The sequence below is a fragment of the Equus asinus genome, chromosome 24 (assembly GCF_041296235.1).
Source record: "Equus asinus isolate D_3611 breed Donkey chromosome 24, EquAss-T2T_v2, whole genome shotgun sequence".
NCBI classification, from domain to species: Eukaryota; Metazoa; Chordata; class Mammalia; order Perissodactyla; family Equidae; genus Equus; species Equus asinus.
In genome coordinates, this window is record NC_091813.1 from 59,804,702 (window position 1) to 59,821,353 (window position 16,652).

General features: G+C 37.3%; 1 protein-coding gene across 3 annotated transcripts in view; it reads left to right on the forward strand.

The window, feature by feature from the left end:
• Positions 1 to 16,652, forward strand: part of RSPO3 (R-spondin 3) — a 91,068-nt gene that overhangs the window by 35,044 nt on the left and 39,372 nt on the right. For all 3 annotated transcript variants that reach the window (XM_014853320.3, XM_070496359.1, XM_070496358.1), the window contains exon 4: positions 3,804 to 4,001. In XM_014853320.3, the coding sequence (XP_014708806.1) occupies positions 3,804 to 4,001 (198 nt within the window). The remainder of the gene's footprint in view (positions 1 to 3,803; positions 4,002 to 16,652) is intronic.

Consider the following 16,652-nt stretch of genomic DNA (forward strand, 5'->3'; position numbering starts at 1 on the left):
TCTATTTGATTATCACGAAGGAACAGTAAAGCTTAGTTGTCTAATAAATATGATAACTAGGACCCAGAGAGCTGAAATGATGATCCCAAGGGTGCAATGTGAGTTATTGTCAGTGCTGTACAGTACCTTGACTCTAGCTCTCTAGTGCTCACCCAAGAGGCTGAAGAACGTGTCTCTCCTTTGCTAAAATCTACACTGTATGACTTGTTTTTTACCCAGGTGTTGAGAGGAAAGGTCATAACCAGAGAAAGTACTACCCTGATATAGAGCTGGGGCAAAAGGCTTGTGCCATTGCATATCTACTCCCCCTGGTTTGCAGGTCAAATTAAGCATAAATGTCCACTGAACCCAATTTTATAGGAGAACATATTTCTTCCACTTTGTGCTCCAGATATTTGCTTCCTTTTTGCACTGTCATTCTGTCATCCCCATCGCTCCTCTTGGAGAGTTGGCCTTGTTCAAGTAGTCACAGAGGGAAGATATCCAGCTCCAAAGAGTAAGTAGCAAAGAACGAGCCCTAGTTCTGTTTTCTAGGAACGATGCAGTCAGTCAACGAGAATGAGAACAAACAAGTAATGGTGTTGTAAAGCCACTACTGGTGGGACATCCAGTTCAACTTCTCTCCTAATTCACTGGTGGCCCAGTGGCACAGAGGTTAAACTCGCACGTTCCACTTTGGCAGCCTGGGGTTCGCAGGTCTGGATCCCGGGTGTGGACCTATACACCGCTTGTCAAGACATGCTGTGGCAGGCATCTCACATATAAAGTAGAGGAAGATGGGCATGGCATGGATGTTAGCTCAGGGCCAGTCTTCCTTAGCGAAAAAGAGGAGGATAGGGGGCTGGCCCTGTGGCCGAGTGGTTAAGTTCACGCGCTCCGCTGCAGGCGGCCCAGTGTTTCATTGGTTCAAATCCTGGGTGCGGACATGGCACTGCTCATCAAACCACGCTGAGGCAGCGTCCCACATGCCACAACTAGAAGGACCCACAACAAAGAATATACAACTATGTACTGGGGGGCTTTGGGGAGAAAAAGAAAAAAATAAAATCTTTAACAAAAAATAAAAATAAAAAATAATAAAAAAGAGGAGGATAGGCAGCAGATGTTAGCTGAGGGCTAATCTTCCTCAAAAAAAAAAAAAAAGAATCCCTTTTACAGTGTTCCTGTCAACCACAGTGCAACCACTTCCAGGGCCGGGGAGCTAATTCCATTTTTGAGATACTAGCTTCTTTAGTGAATAAAGATTTCCAGTGTTCAGATTGTTCTTAATACAGAAGATAGAAGAAATACAGAAGGTGAGTAGTTCTGTTTTTTCTTAATTACCTCTTAACCAAATAGTGCCCCAGTTCTACACTGCTCATTTAATGACCTGAATAGAATTTAAATCACCCTTTTTGTTGTCTTTACATGTTTCCCAAAGTGTCCATTTTTTCCAGAAATACTTTTAGGACACTAACATTATAGGTTCATTCTACAGTATTTTTTGAGGGAAAATTCTCCTCCTCTCAAGGCTTTTTAACTATCCTACTTATTAGAGCTTTTTACTACCTGAATTCACTAGTTTTGAATATTTTTCCTCCTTCTTCTTCAGTGCAAGGATCAAAGATTGTCATTAGAGTTTCATTTTCGAACCATTCATCAGCTGACTAAGGACTCAGCTACGTCTGCTGGGATTTTGTAAATCGGTTTTTCTGAAGTCTAGGTATACATTTGCTTAGATCACCTTTCCTATTGTGAAAAAAGCACTAAAGTTCTGGTCACTTCCACATCATATAATTTTTTCTAATTTAGTCCTCTTAGTTCTGGCATTAAATGAATACTGGACAAAGTGACAGCTCAGAAACTTTGATCTTTATTTTTCTATTTGCTTCCTTGGAGGTATTTTTATTCATATATGCTAAAGACCCACTGCTTTTTAATAATTAATATTGGGATGGGAGATATGTCCTTAACTGGCAAGAGATTATTATACCATTAAGTGACTTGGTTGCTCTATCCATTAACCAAAATTATAGTGGTGTAAGTGAGCATAAAGATTATTTTGAAAGTGGTTCAGTGAAGTTCATTTAAATTCAGAGAAACCTGTGTTTACTTATCCAGTCATTTCCATTTAACTCTGTGTTGCATGCAGATACCTGAAAGGGATAAAAAGCATGTGAAAATGTGGATGGCAAATGGATTTAAATTTCTAAAACATTTAGCTTGCCTTTCTTGAAGTTGTACGAAAGACAGCCTTCTATTCTAAAATCAGGGTTCTTTAAACCAGAAGGCAGCAAGACAGCTTACTGGAAACTTGTTTCTGTGGACAGTCTTATGTCATCTGAAAGAATTACTGCTGTTGGCTGTTTCCATTGCTGTAAATTAGGAAGTTTTATGACTTAAATATAAGAATAGCACCTTACAGACATTTATTTTCATTGAAAGTGCAAAAATCTCTGCAAAGAGCCAGCCCTGATGGCCTAGTGGTTAAAGTTCAGTGCTCTCACCACTTCAGCGGCCTGGGTTCACTTCCCAGTCATGGAACCATACCACTCATCTGTCAGGTGCCATGCTGTGGCGGCAGCCCACATAAAAGAACTAGAAAAACTTACAACTCAGATATATAAACATGCACTGAGGTTTTGGGGAGGAGCAAAAAAGAAAGATCTGCAACAGATGTTAGCTCAGGGCGAATCTTTCCCTGGGGTGGAAAAAAAAAGTCTCTGCAAGGAAGCCATGATTGAAGAGAAGAGATTAATGCATACGGAACAAGAAAAAAATATACAAAAGAATCTTTAGAAAAAGTACATCAGGACTGGCCCCGTGGCCGAGTGGTTAAGTTCGCGCACTCCGCAGCAGGAGGCCCAGTGTTTCGTTAGTTTGAATCCTGGGCGCGGACAAGGCACTGCTCATCAGACCACGCTGAGGCAGCGTCCCACATGCCACAACTAGAAGAACCCACAACGAAGAATACACAACTATGTACCGGGGGGCTTTGGGGAGAAAAAGGAAAAAATAAAATCTTTAAAAAAAAAAAAAAGAAAGAAAAAGTACATCAATTCATCATAGAAATCATTCAGTCAAGTTAATTCCAGAAGCAGTTTATCAGCTGAAATTGACCTAGAATTGATTTAAAATAGATACTATGCCTGAACCAAACCCATTAATAAATGACAACGTTTAAGTACCCAAGAGCACGTGAAAGAGAAAAGACAGGGAATTGTAGGCCAAGGACTTGGATTCGTTTTTTTGCCTAACCATTCTCTAGCACAGACGTTCTCAAACTGTGTTCTCAGGACCTGCAAATCAGCATCACATGTATTGTTAGAAATGCAAATTCCCCAGCTTCACCCCAGACAGCTGAGGCTCTGGGGATGGGGTCCAGCATTCTGTGTTTTAGAAAGCCCCTCAGCTGATTCTTTTGTACACTAAAGTTTGAGAATCATTTCTCTAGCACATAATAACGACTATTTTATCAAATTATACCCAGGATCAACCAATAAATGTATCAGTGCCCTAGAAATTGTAAGGCATTGGTAAATTGTGAGTAATTATATTAGCGCCTGGTTTAATCAACTCTAGAGTGAAAAGTAAACCCAAAGCAAGAATGAGTTTACCTGATAATATAAGAATGAAAAAATGGAAAACATTCTATTCCTGCCTTTCTCTTTCTCTTTGTTTTAAGTCATCTTGCCCAACTTCATTCTGCAGGATTTCCGCTGAGAGTTTGGGCAAGTATTGATGGAAGCAAACTTTTTTGTTTATTTAACAATTGTGAAAATATTTGTGAGCCAGCTGAGGCTCTTGCTGCTGTTCTGTTTCAGTGCACTGTGAGGCCAGTGAATGGAGTCCTTGGAGTCCATGCACGAAGAAAGGAAAAACATGTGGCTTCAAAAGAGGGACTGAAACACGGGTCCGAGAAATCATACAGCATCCATCAGCAAAGGGTAACCTGTGTCCCCCCACCAGTGAGACAAGAAAGTGTACAGTGCAAAGAAAGAAGTGTCAGAAGGGAGAACGAGGTACAGTCATACTAACAAACTGTGCTTGTTTGAATCCTCAGAATTTGATGCAAATTTCACTTCATTTCTTAGGAAATATTTAGTATTATCACTTGTGTCTAAAACCCTGAAATATGTACCAAACCAAGAATATGTCGGCTGTAAATTACAGAATATTGATGTAATAGTTTTAAAAAAGGGAGCCTGATATCAGAAGCTTAAACTACTCTAGAAGTGTGCTAATTGAATTTTGGCAAAAGAGGCTGCATTGGATGCATTTGGGCCTCTACCTTTCTTTTAGGCCATTATCTTTCCTATCATCCGCCTTCCTAGTGCCTGGAGAACTTTTGGGAAGCCTCATAAACGCAAGGTCTGATACCATTTAGTATAAGACCATGGTGAACACCAGCCATGAGCTTATTCCTTTCTTCATTGCCTGTGAACCCAAGTAGTGCGATTAGGTTTAAGTTTTTGTCACTAAACTTGTTTTAAAGGTTACACAGGATTTTTAGAATATTTAAATGGTAGATGTTTTTAATACAGACTTTATAGTTAAAGTAAATGACCAAGGCCATATTTCATAAATATAATACACGAATTAATGACATTTAATCCCCAGATTTTTTTCATATTACGCTAACTTTGCATATCAGATTACATAATCCATAGATAAATATTCAATAACTGTGTCAGAGCTTGTTCGGAAGTCTTACGATTGCAAAGGAGAAGTATATCATTTAATGTGATGTTTTAAGGTGATTAAACTTCCATTTAGAAGAGAATTTTTCCACCCTTCTCACTAATGTCCTCAGCGTCACTGCCTATAAATACGTTATTTAGCTTTATATAACTATTGGTAGTTATCTGGCAAGCCTATAAATGATCCTTTCAATTAATTGCATCTTGGAAGAAGTTTAGCTGCGCCTGTAGTTGAACTTCCTGTGTTTATTTCATTCATTCATTCAATCAGTATTATTTCATTGACTTTTCACTTTATGGCCAAGCATAAGGCTAAGCCCTGGGGTTCACAACAGAATACAGTACTGTCTCTATCTGAAGGTGCACTCAGAGTCCAATGGAGGGTTGAGATGTTTAAACAGATAATCACCATATCATAAAGTAAGAGAGATTATAGGCGTGTGAACAAATGTCAGTGGGGACGCAGAGGAGGGTGCCTTGCAAACTCCAACAGTGCTCACACAAGAAAGAATTTGGGTCACCTGTGCTTTGCCGACACCAAACAACTGGCCATCATCAGAACGTATGCAGCCTGTTGTTGCCGTTAGTAACCAAGTAGTTAATGTGATAAAATTCCCGAAGACATGGATTATTTTAAAGGGAACTTTAAGCTTTTGTAAATTTGTAAGCGCTTTTGATTAAAATTAGGCTTAAGGAATGAAAGTTGGCTAGTGAAAAAGGTCTTTCTGGCATTGGTTACCAATTAATTTAAAACATCTTACAATTTAAAAGCTGGATTTGGAAATCAAATATTTCATCACTCTACTTGTTGGTAAGCTCCCATAGCCGTACATTTACTTATGTTTACTAAATTTTCTTGAAATTTAATGACTTACAGGTGGTCTTTGCTCATATTAGTCTTTGCACAAAGACTCTACATTACTAATCAGTATTCAGTGAACTTGGCTTTTAAAATATAAGTGAAGAAAATCTTATCCAATAGAAAAATTAAATTATGATGCTAATTACATTTTATTTCCTCTATTAGAGAATGTGTTCTTTTAATATATTTTGCTATCACATGACTTAAACATTAACATTGAAAATGTCAGTTTTTAAAACTAGCAATGGATAAGTAAAGGATGCCACAAGAAGTTTGAAATAGTAACCTGTGACAAAAGCTTGGCTTAAAAGTTTCTTTCTGGCCTTTTTTCCTCCCCTCTGAGAAGGGTACAGTGTCAATTTATATTTACAAAGAGAACTTTATACAACCTTAAAAATGTAGGTGAATTATTCTTTTTCAAATTTCATAATGCATAGACTACCAAGTAGGAAATGTGGATCACATTTATAATTAAATTCCACATTCAGTTCCATTTTATTTAATCTTCATTCATCTTTCTATATGTCTGTCAAAAAATTTTTTCAAGTAGCCCAGAAATTTAAGATAGGAAGGAAACGACTTCTCTGTCCATTCCTTACTTCTCTAACCTAACAGTTTTCTTAACTTCTTTTAATGGTAACTTCTCAAATATCCTATCCGAACATTAAGAAACCAAATAGAAAAGTATTTATGACCTCTGGACAGGCCACTATATATCAAATATCAAATCAAAATAGTTACATTACCCAGAGTCCTCTCATTTAGGTTCTGAAATATATATATCTTAGAGAGATATATATACAATAAAGTGATAAAGATAAACACCATAAAGTTATGAAGACATGATTTCTCCTGCCACCAGAATAGCTATTACTTGAGTTGCTCCTAAATGCTTGTAGATTCATAAGATAAGATCTTTTAGGTTCGTGGCTTGAGAATGTTTAGATGAGTAAGCTAAAAGATAAGGTCTTTTTAAAAATAAAATTTAGCCTAGAAATCTTGAATTCACACTTACATCTATCATCCCTGCTTAAGAGTTAACAATAGACAGAGGTAGATAACTCATATTTGGAAAAGGTATGGAGCATGTGTTCAGGATTTTTTCTGCTGTGTTGTAATTGCCAAAGGCAAGGTCTCTGGGGAAGAATGATAAGATCCAGAAATGACTCTCCAAAATGTACACAAAGAAGAGGCTGAATAGAAGGAAATAGTTTTTAGTAACAGAATGGATTATTCTACTTGTGAGATGCTTTTTCATGGATATATGTTGGAAAAATTGGTTGCAAAATCTTACATACACATGTTTTTCTTTACTAACATTCTTCTCTTGCTTAGAATAGTTAGAGTAAATGAATCTGGGAAGAAAAATGTAATTTCTCTAGCCCCAAATCTGAGTTTTTGTCTGATGTACTATTTGTTTGCACCATTTAAGATTATTTCCCTTTACCTGACATGCTACCTTTTAATCAATCTTAACTTCTTCATCAATTACGAGCTTTAATAAGAAGTTATTACTATTGCAATACTTTCTAGCTTGAGCCTACCTAAATTAAATTATATATCTGAAATGTCAAAGATATATGACATATATTTTAAGAGATTATAAAGACTAACTTATAGGCTAGTATCACATATGCATTAAAATAATATATTGAAATAGAAGTAAACAAGGAGAAAATGCACTTTCCGTGATTCTCAACTTATATTTATTGAATCTTTTGATATACTGGGTGTAACCATCTTAGAAAAGAGGAAGTGAAACAGGACAGGTAAATATATACATGTGCCTGCATTTGATGCGCAATGGTGATTTTTGTGGAGGGGGCTGGGAAGGGGAGCAGGCAGAGGAAGGAGGATCGCCAAACATATTTTCATTCATTTGTACATTTCTTTAATTAACTGAAGACAATTTCCTAGAGATATTCAATTTTAAAGCAATTCACAAGGAATGAAATAAATTTTCTTCTTTGACCAATTGCATAAAAAACATACTAATTCATTACATGTAGTGTGTGATCTTGGGATAGAAAAGAGAGAGAAGGGCAGAGTCATTGAAGAAATGGGGAAGGGTCTACGTTTTTGGTGTAAAGAAGAAATAGCATCCCCTCTAGCAGAGAGAGAAAAAAGGAATCTATAAAAATATAAATAAATAAAAAGTTCAGAGACATTTCCAAGGAAGAAACACGCGTGGGAATTATTGCATTATTGGAATATATCATAGGTCGCCTTATGTGCCTTCCCAAAATTAGAAGTCATAAACGTCTACTAGTTTTTACATAAAGGAAAAGTGTTACATGTTAACTTATAAATTGCTATCAATCATGCCTTAAATGCTTTCAGTATTATAAATATGCATTGTATGTATCATAAGCACAATATTTAAAATTACAGCAAAATCAGTGTTAAAAAATCAAGCAAATAAAAAAACGATGTCTGTTTTTTTCCCTATGTTTGCTTCCCTTTTAGTTTACTTCTTAAAATCTTTATAACAACTATTCCAGTGATGAATAGTTAAGTTTTTTACAGGAGGGATTTATATTAAGTATTCATTCAAATTCAAAACAAGACATCTAGCCAAGATTTCCAGAACAGTTCTCAAAATCCAAAGAGATGGATTCATTAGCTCAAAATTGTAGGATGCCAACTGGCTTAGAGTAGTTAGCTGATGTCCTCTCCCCACCTTCACCTCATGGAGGAAGACCAGCTGGCCTACAGACACTCATCCTGTTTAAGCACTGGAGGATGGGAGCTTTCTGCTCTTTCTCTACACCCAGTCAGTAGGCTAGCCCTTTGACAGAGGTCAGAGAAAATTAACGTAGTACAGAGCTGAGATAATAATGGCATGAGAGACTGTGGTTCTCAATCAAGCATGATTTTGCTCCCCAGGGAACATTTCTGATTGTCACAATGTGGGGGAGGAGAATGCTACAGCCTTCTATTGGGTAGAGGCCAAGGATGCTGCTAAATATCCCTACAATGCACAGGTCAGCTCCACAGAACACAAATTATCTGCCAGTAGTGTCAAGGATGAGAAAACCTGGTATAAAGGCAACAATCTCTCTTTGTTATCCCTTCTTGGGGACTAGTCAATCCCTAGCCAACAGGTTGTTTGTTCTGGGAAGGATCACTTGCCATTAATGAAAACCTGCACATGGTGCAAAGCTTCAATAACAAGAATAAGATGGTGGAACAGAGGGGAAATTTTTGCTCCCTGATCAATATAAAGGTAATAATCAATTTTTATAAAAATTAATATTTTTTCAATTTAAAGTATTTCAGTACCACACAAAAATATTCAACCATGTCTAAAACCTCTGAAAAAGCTGGTCCATTGCAGTAATAACACTTTTCACTCTCAGAGAGATATTCCTTAATATAAATGTATGTACTTCTGCTTAAAGGCTAAGCCCAATTTTTCATCTAATGTCCTCAATGGAGAAGCTGGCCAGTTGTTTAATCACTATTTACTTTTCTCTTGACCAAGACTAATTATGGGGCTACAGTCATCTCTTGTTGTTTAATGTTCTCCTCTCTATTAGGCTGAACCATATGAAATTGCCATTTGTGTAGGTCATAAATGGCCAATTATTAGTAGTTTCATATGGTTCAATCTAATACTTCAAAATTTAAACTAAATTTTGTAAATACTAGAACCAGACCTAGATTACAATTGTTACTGATCAAAAAATTACAACTTGTATAGACCATAACCCCATGTAAATAGTAGGCTTTCAATAACAGTACAGGTAGACTACTGTATGAAGGATGCAGGCACTATTGATCTCCAAAGACCTCCATAAAAACATGGTTCATCTTCAGATCCTTGTCAATCATGTTCACTCATGGCCTCTTCCCTGACTTTATGGGTTTTTGTTTCCCTTAGTATATTATTCAACTGTTACTCCTTTTTGCTTCTTTCCTGAACTCCAATTTAATCCTTGAAGCATCAAATCAGCTTGAAAATTCAATGGATATGTCAGAATTGGGGGTTTTTTTGCAAGGAAGATTGACATTGAGCAAATACATATGCCAATTTTCCTCTATTTTGTATGTGGAACATGGCTTGATGAGCGGTGTGTGTGTATGTCTGCACCCAGGATCTGAACCCGCGAACCCCAGGCCCCCAAAGCACAGCTTGTGAACTTAACCACTACACCACCAGGCTGGCCCTAATATGTGTCCGAATCTATTATCCACACAGCTAAAAGAATGATATAGTCTCTGCAATGGGCCCCAACCTTTCTCGTTGTTTCCTCTGACACTGACGTGACAGTGGCAAGATCTTTATGAGGATTCTCAGCTGCCCAGGTTTGTGGGTTGAAGACCACGCCAAGATCCTTTGTATGTACAGTTTACTTCCCTCTGTAATAACAGAGCAGAAGGATCACAGTCAGCACCTGGGTAGATGCTGAAAAAAGTGAATTGACAGTTATTAGGTTTCTTGCCTCTAATACATTTTACAATCCCATTGTATGTTCTTAAACTTCTCAATGTCAAAGAAAAAGCTCTGCAGAAAATAAAAAGCCTTTTACTTCATTCCTTGCAACCCTAGGTACAATACCATTTTTTATAATTCAACCAGCAGTTCTTATCTCTTTACAATTATTACCATGGCTTGCTAAGATTTTAGGGACATTATTCATGGTGGTCAAAATTCATGGTGGGAAATACTTGTGTTACCATTATCCATTAGGTCTTTTCCTTGCTATAGTGATAGAAAAAAATATTTTTAGGCTTTTCTGCTCTGTTGGTGTGTACCTCAGCATCCCTATTCTAAAACAATCTTTGTAATAAATTATCTAAATTAATGCCTGTATTTTCTAGGATTTCTCTTTTGTGATGTTTATAAATATCTAATGCTTTTTGACGCATTGGTGTGTGTAACATAACACACACTGGTCAGGTTATTGAATAGAGTAGTAACTGTAGTATATAAAGCATTCTTCAGCTCCAAAGTAAACAATGACCTTGCCATTGTTTAGATCCTGTGCATGAGAGTGACGTGGTTTCAGTTAGCTTTTGCTGCATAAGAACCTCAAGACATAGAGGCTTAAAACAACAACAATAAATGGTGTGTGTGCAATTTGGGGTGAGATCCACCGAGCAGTCCTCCCGGGGCTCCCTCATAAGACTGGCTGGCTGAGGACTGAGGAAATTCTGCTATGTTTCTATCATCATCAAGGTGCTTAGGGGTTCTACAAGGTTCCAAGCAGTTCCTCTTGAGGCGAGGCTCAAAACTGGCACAATTTTACTTTCACCACATTCTGTTAACCTATGCAGATCACAAGGCCAGTTCTGATTCAAGAATTGAAGAAACAGATTGCACCTCTTGGTGGGAGAAGCTGCAAAGTTACTTTGCAAGGTGGCATGCACATACAGGGATGAGTGGAGAATTGTAACCATTTTTGCAATCTACCACAGAGGTCTTTCTCTTGTTGGCAGTTGGTTGAGTATGCTTGTTCATTCATTTAACATTCTCTTACCATCTAAGGTACTGGCTATCTCTTCCTTTGTAAAAACACAGTCAGTGGTTGATACAGGAGATGTTGCGTAGGAGATTATTTCCATTGTACTTTCCAATTTGTAAAGGGCAGAATAGGAAGAATAAATCAAAGGTCAGGCCAAGATACCTTCATACACTCAACAAATTTTTATTAAAGCACCAGCTGTGTGCTAAGCAATCCTAGGTGCTAAGTAAGGATATAGTAGTGAACAAGAAACAAAAGGCCCTGCCATCATGAATCTTATGTTTTAGATGTTGGCATCATGGTTTATGTCAGTCCACAAGGTAATGACCATTGATGATCAGCTCACTTGTAGCATATGCCTGTGTGGACAGTTCTCATCTTTGCGAGTTGCTCCATCAGTAGCTGCAGTCTTCATTAGAGTTTGCTAACATGTTTACAAAGAATTTGTGTATGCTGGCAAAAGTGAAATATCTCTGCCTACTCTCTGTTTTGGTCTCAAGGCGAATATCTGTATTTTTTCTGTGACCACCATGTTGATGTGCTAATATGTGTTTGTAAGCTGGCTAAGTAGGGTTAAAGGTACAGCTTGTGGCTGTGGAACAGAGCTGAGTTAACGGGCCCTTTGGAGGAATGACCCCAAGACCTTGGCTTCATTCGCAGCCTGTTCTAGCCAAGTGAGATCCCTGCCAATTAGGAGGGTTCCCTAGAGAGAGACTCAGAGAGCATCAGCATAAATTTAAATTCTGGACCCCCAAGTATAGTTTCCAAAAGGGCCTTCTTGTCCTTTGCTAATTACAAAGTAAACATTTCTCCAGCAAGAAGACACTTCCTCCTTTCATGCTCCTGTCCTCCTTCCTACCTCCCTAATACAGTCACTCCTTGAAACTGCTGGTGTTGCTGAAACCTCTTTGGCAGAGAAGACATCCCACATTTGAAGGCACAAAAGAATTATTCTTTCCATAGATCATTATCTCCTTCTCTTTTTATCTACTCCAGCAACTTCTTCTTAGAAACGTTACAGACTGACTTTGTAGATTGTTACAGCCTGACAGAAAGGACTGGATACCTTGACCTTAGGCCCCCCAAGAGGTGTAACCAAGCACATACAGCCAGGTTACAATGAAATTCTGTGATGTCATTGAAACAGAAACATTCTCAGACTGTTTACATTAAAACCATATCATTTTTAGCATCATGAATGGGAATGCCCTACTCACATGGTTTAATCCCTGTACATTGCTGTCAAACCAGACCCCAGATAGAATGAGGTGCATTTTTTACCTATGGACAAATCTAAGCATGAAGCTTCTATCACAGTGTGTGGCACCAGTGGGCTATTATTGTTAACATATACAAAATGGGTGTAAATGGCAAATTCTTCAAACCTCTTAATCCACGGTGAGTCTACTATCTTCCACATGTACTTCTCTTTCCATTTAATTTTCAATTCAGTCCCTTTTATCTTGTATTGAAAGCACCTAATTTCTCATGTCTTAAATTGGAAATGACTGAAACCAAAATGGGTTCCCTCCTGGCAAGTTAAATCAGACTCTCCACCAGAAGTAGTTGTCTCACAAAGTAAGGTGTATTTGCAGCAAATAGGAGACCATGAGGAATCACTTCCAGAGGCATGGTGTCCTGGGAAGCAGGGACCTTATTTTGGATGGGGAATGAATATTCAAAAAGGAGAGGTGGGTATTGGCTTGGGCAGGCTCAGTTGGAAAATGTGATTCCACGCACACTGAGGTAATAAGACCTAAGCCCCTCCTGGAGAGATCTCAGCATTAAAAATAAGGCAAAGGTCATAGGCGTAGCTCTTGTGGTGAGGCTTGGTCTGGTTCAGGGTGGTTGGTGATTGCATCTCTTTAACATAACAAAAGGGAAAAGAACAATTTGGAAAAATATTTAAATGCTTCCAAACCCACCCTTGAGTTCCTCAGGGCAACAAGTCGGTGATAGAAATACTTTTCCATAATTTTTCTTTCTGTTTTTCAGTTTCTCTAAAAAATTTATTTGCAAATATACGTGATTATTACTTTAACAGAAAGACACTGTATCATGGTTAGCCCCCACTGATGGCCCCTTTTCTCCAAACTCGGTGTTACCCCTGTGTATTCATCAGGAAGTTTTAGATGAAAATGACAGATTTCAAATTACCTTAAGCAAAATGAAAACTATTGGCTTTAGGCAAAGCTTGCTCTGAGTGCTCAGATATTATCACTGGGTCCATCTCCTTCTCGCCTCTCTCTTTCTCATCATTTCAGCTCACCCTGCCTCTGTTTCTCTTTGGTTTGGGCCTTCTTCTCCCCTGCTGCTGAGAGCCTTCTCCACCCAGGGGAAAGCTCACTCTGGGCGGCCCTAAGCTATATCCACATTGCTGTCAATCCAACAGGATAATGCTTTCCGTCTTTCAACGTCCATTTGTCCAATCTCATGAAAGGACTCAATTGACCCTGCTTGGTCACATATCCAACCTTGAGCCAGTCACCATGATGGAGGAATTGAGATATTGTGACTGGTCTGCCTAAGTCACATGCCCACTTTTGAAGCCAAGGGACAAATGGGCCATTTTGAGTGGCAGTTCTACTTAGAAACAAGGGTGCTGACAAAACAACAGATGTAAATGGCCCCTTCCAAAAAAAAAGTTTAAAATTTACAAAATCTAGAAGCTTATACTCTTCTATAGGGTAATCCTTGTCCAATATTATTCATGGAAAAAAATTTAAGTGAGAAAGAATAACCAAAGTTTTTCTCCATCTAGTTTAGATTAGAGAGACATGTCCAGCATGGTACTAATAATATTTTAATTTAATTTTTTTCTAAGTTCTCTGATTTGCTAGAACATTTCTATGTGAGTAAACTGCCTCTGAAATGAATAGAAAAAGAATCTACTTCTTATTTAAATGGTTTCTGGAATTGAATTGTGCAAGCTTAAGTCAAGATATGTCCGTTTCTAGCTGCTGAGTGTTCTGTGTGAAATGCACCAGTGTGGGTAATGACCTTTTGCTTGATTATGCACCAGGCCAGTGAAGCTTTCAAATTAACTCAAACCTAATTACTGAACTCTTGTGTTTATACTGTGTATACACCACTCGGTCATAACTCTAGCCTCTGTGAGCCCAGGCTGCCATAATTGAGAAATATGCCTTGTAAAGGGTTGTTTTGTTTATTTGTTGTTTCTGCTGGAAGAGCCTGCTTTTCCTATTTTTGCAAAGGATCAGATTAAGGAAAGAGATTCTGAGTGGAGTCCAATTACATTTTATTTCTCAATGCTAGACATGTACATTTTTAAATGAGATATTCCTGGTACCGTTGCATTACATGAAATCTAATGTCTGGAAGCACAATGACAGTTACTTTTCACTGATGGTTTGAATAATATCACATTTTAGGCAAGGAAATATCAACATATTCACACTTGGGAAGTAAGATTCATTGCTAATTCCAAAAATAAAACATACTTAGAAATGTATGCATACTTAGGATCAGCAGTTAATATCTAATTAATTGTAAGCTGTGAACAAAAGTTATTACCCTAATTGACAGAAATAATAACCTAGTTTTGCATAATGTAATTTGTAGAATGTTAATTAGATAGCTAATTTTTTTTATGGAATATGGACATATGATAGTGAAATATCCCTCAGAATAATAAATACATGCTGTAAGCATCTGATATGATGCTTCTCTGGTTTCCAACCAATACCGAAATCATAAAGGGCTTTTTGTTTTATCTCAATTGTTTTATCTCTGTTTGTTACAATGCAGTTTACTCAAGTATTTCATGGGCAAACCTGCGGTGGATTCACACTCATCCAGTTTGTCGAATTTTGTTTTGAAATGTGTAGAAGGGAGTTTTTATATTTAATTTCTCTCCCTCAGCCTGTTGTCTTCCTACCGTGTTTTATGCTCTTAGTGGCCCTCGTCCTGCTTCATATCCTGCCTTATCATCCTTTCTTCCCATCCCTGCAGGTTTCTTCAATTTTCAAAGAATTATCTGCTCCTAGAATCATTGTTTCTTTTCATGTTCACCATCTTCAAAATGTAACGTTTAATATTTGCAACGTCAGCTTAGTGAAGTAAAAAGTACTGAAATAATTTGAAAGGCAGTACTACCTCAGTTCAACTCTGGATTTGCTGTTTGTTTCTTTGCTTAGTTTTCACAAAAGCATTATTTTTTAATATCAGTAATAGTATACGTGCTATTTGTACATAAAAGTATACATACCAATATACCACAATGCTATACCTAGATAGTAAAAATTTTTTCCTGTTTTTTGCTCTTACAACTATAATAAAAATCTCTATAATGATAAGGAGCTGATGCACCCACTTTCTTTTGGAGGTAAGATAGGCGACACAGCATCTTATTTAGTATACGGGCTCTGGAAGCACAGTAGCTGTTTTCACATCCAGTTGTGCTTTTAACTAATTCTATGACTTTAAGCGAGTTACTTAACCTCTGTCTACCCTGTTTTCCTCATCTGTGAAATGGGGATAAGAGCAGTAACTACCTCACAGAGTTGTAGCAAGGAGTTCATGAGTGTGGATAAAAGTCTTAGACTTGTGTCTACATGGTAAGCACTCCATAATTGTGAGATCTAATAGAAAATGGAGTGCCAAACATTGGATGGATAAACCAAAGGATGTATACATTTTAAATATTAATGTATTCTGCTAGATTACTTTTCAAAAACGTTTTAACAGAGTTCACATTTACCAGATATCAGATTTATCAGCAGAATATCAGAAATGCCTATTTCCTTATATCCTTGCCAGGCTGGATGTTATCAGTCCATCAAATTCTTGCCAATCTGATGCATTAACAGTGATATCGTATTGGTTTATTATTAACATTTTTCTGACTACTAGTAAGGCTAATCACATTTATTACTTATTTAGATTTTTATCGGATACCCATTTATATGTTTTGCCCATTTTTCTATTGAGTTAATTTGCTTTCTGAATCAGTTGTAGGAACTCTTTGTATATTAGGGATATTAACCTTTTGTCATGTGTATAGTAAATATGTTTCTTATACTATTATTTATTTGACTGTTTATAGTGGTTTATCCTATTTTTGAGTAATCACAACTTTTCCTTCTGGGTTGCTGATTTTCTAAAAACTGGTTAGATACTGTAATCTTATATGTGTGAATGTTCATTCAACAAACATCTGTTGAGCAGCAATTGTGTGCTAGACATAGCGCTAGGCACACTAGTGTAAATGGATCTGTGTGTACATAGGACGGTCCATATATGTAAGCTATTTTGCCAGTATCCCTCATAAATTCACTTTGCCTCTACCAACGTAATTAAGAGAAGATGTGTATTAGGACTAATCTTATTCCTATTGTAATAGGTCTTGTAAAATGAAAAATCAGAATGAGAGAGTCAATAAAGACCTTAGATGGACAGTTCGTCGGTCCTTTTTCAGCAATAAATGATACCAAGACCTAAAGAGAATAAATGACTTTGCCCAAATGACCTTATCACAATCCTGGTTCATTGCATATTCCACTATATCATGTGGCTTAATGCATGTAATATTTTCTGTAGTGTGTTATTGCTTTCCATTAACAACTGTGTTGTTATTAATTCCATTTCTGGAGCTATACAGATATTTATAATGTATCCTCATAC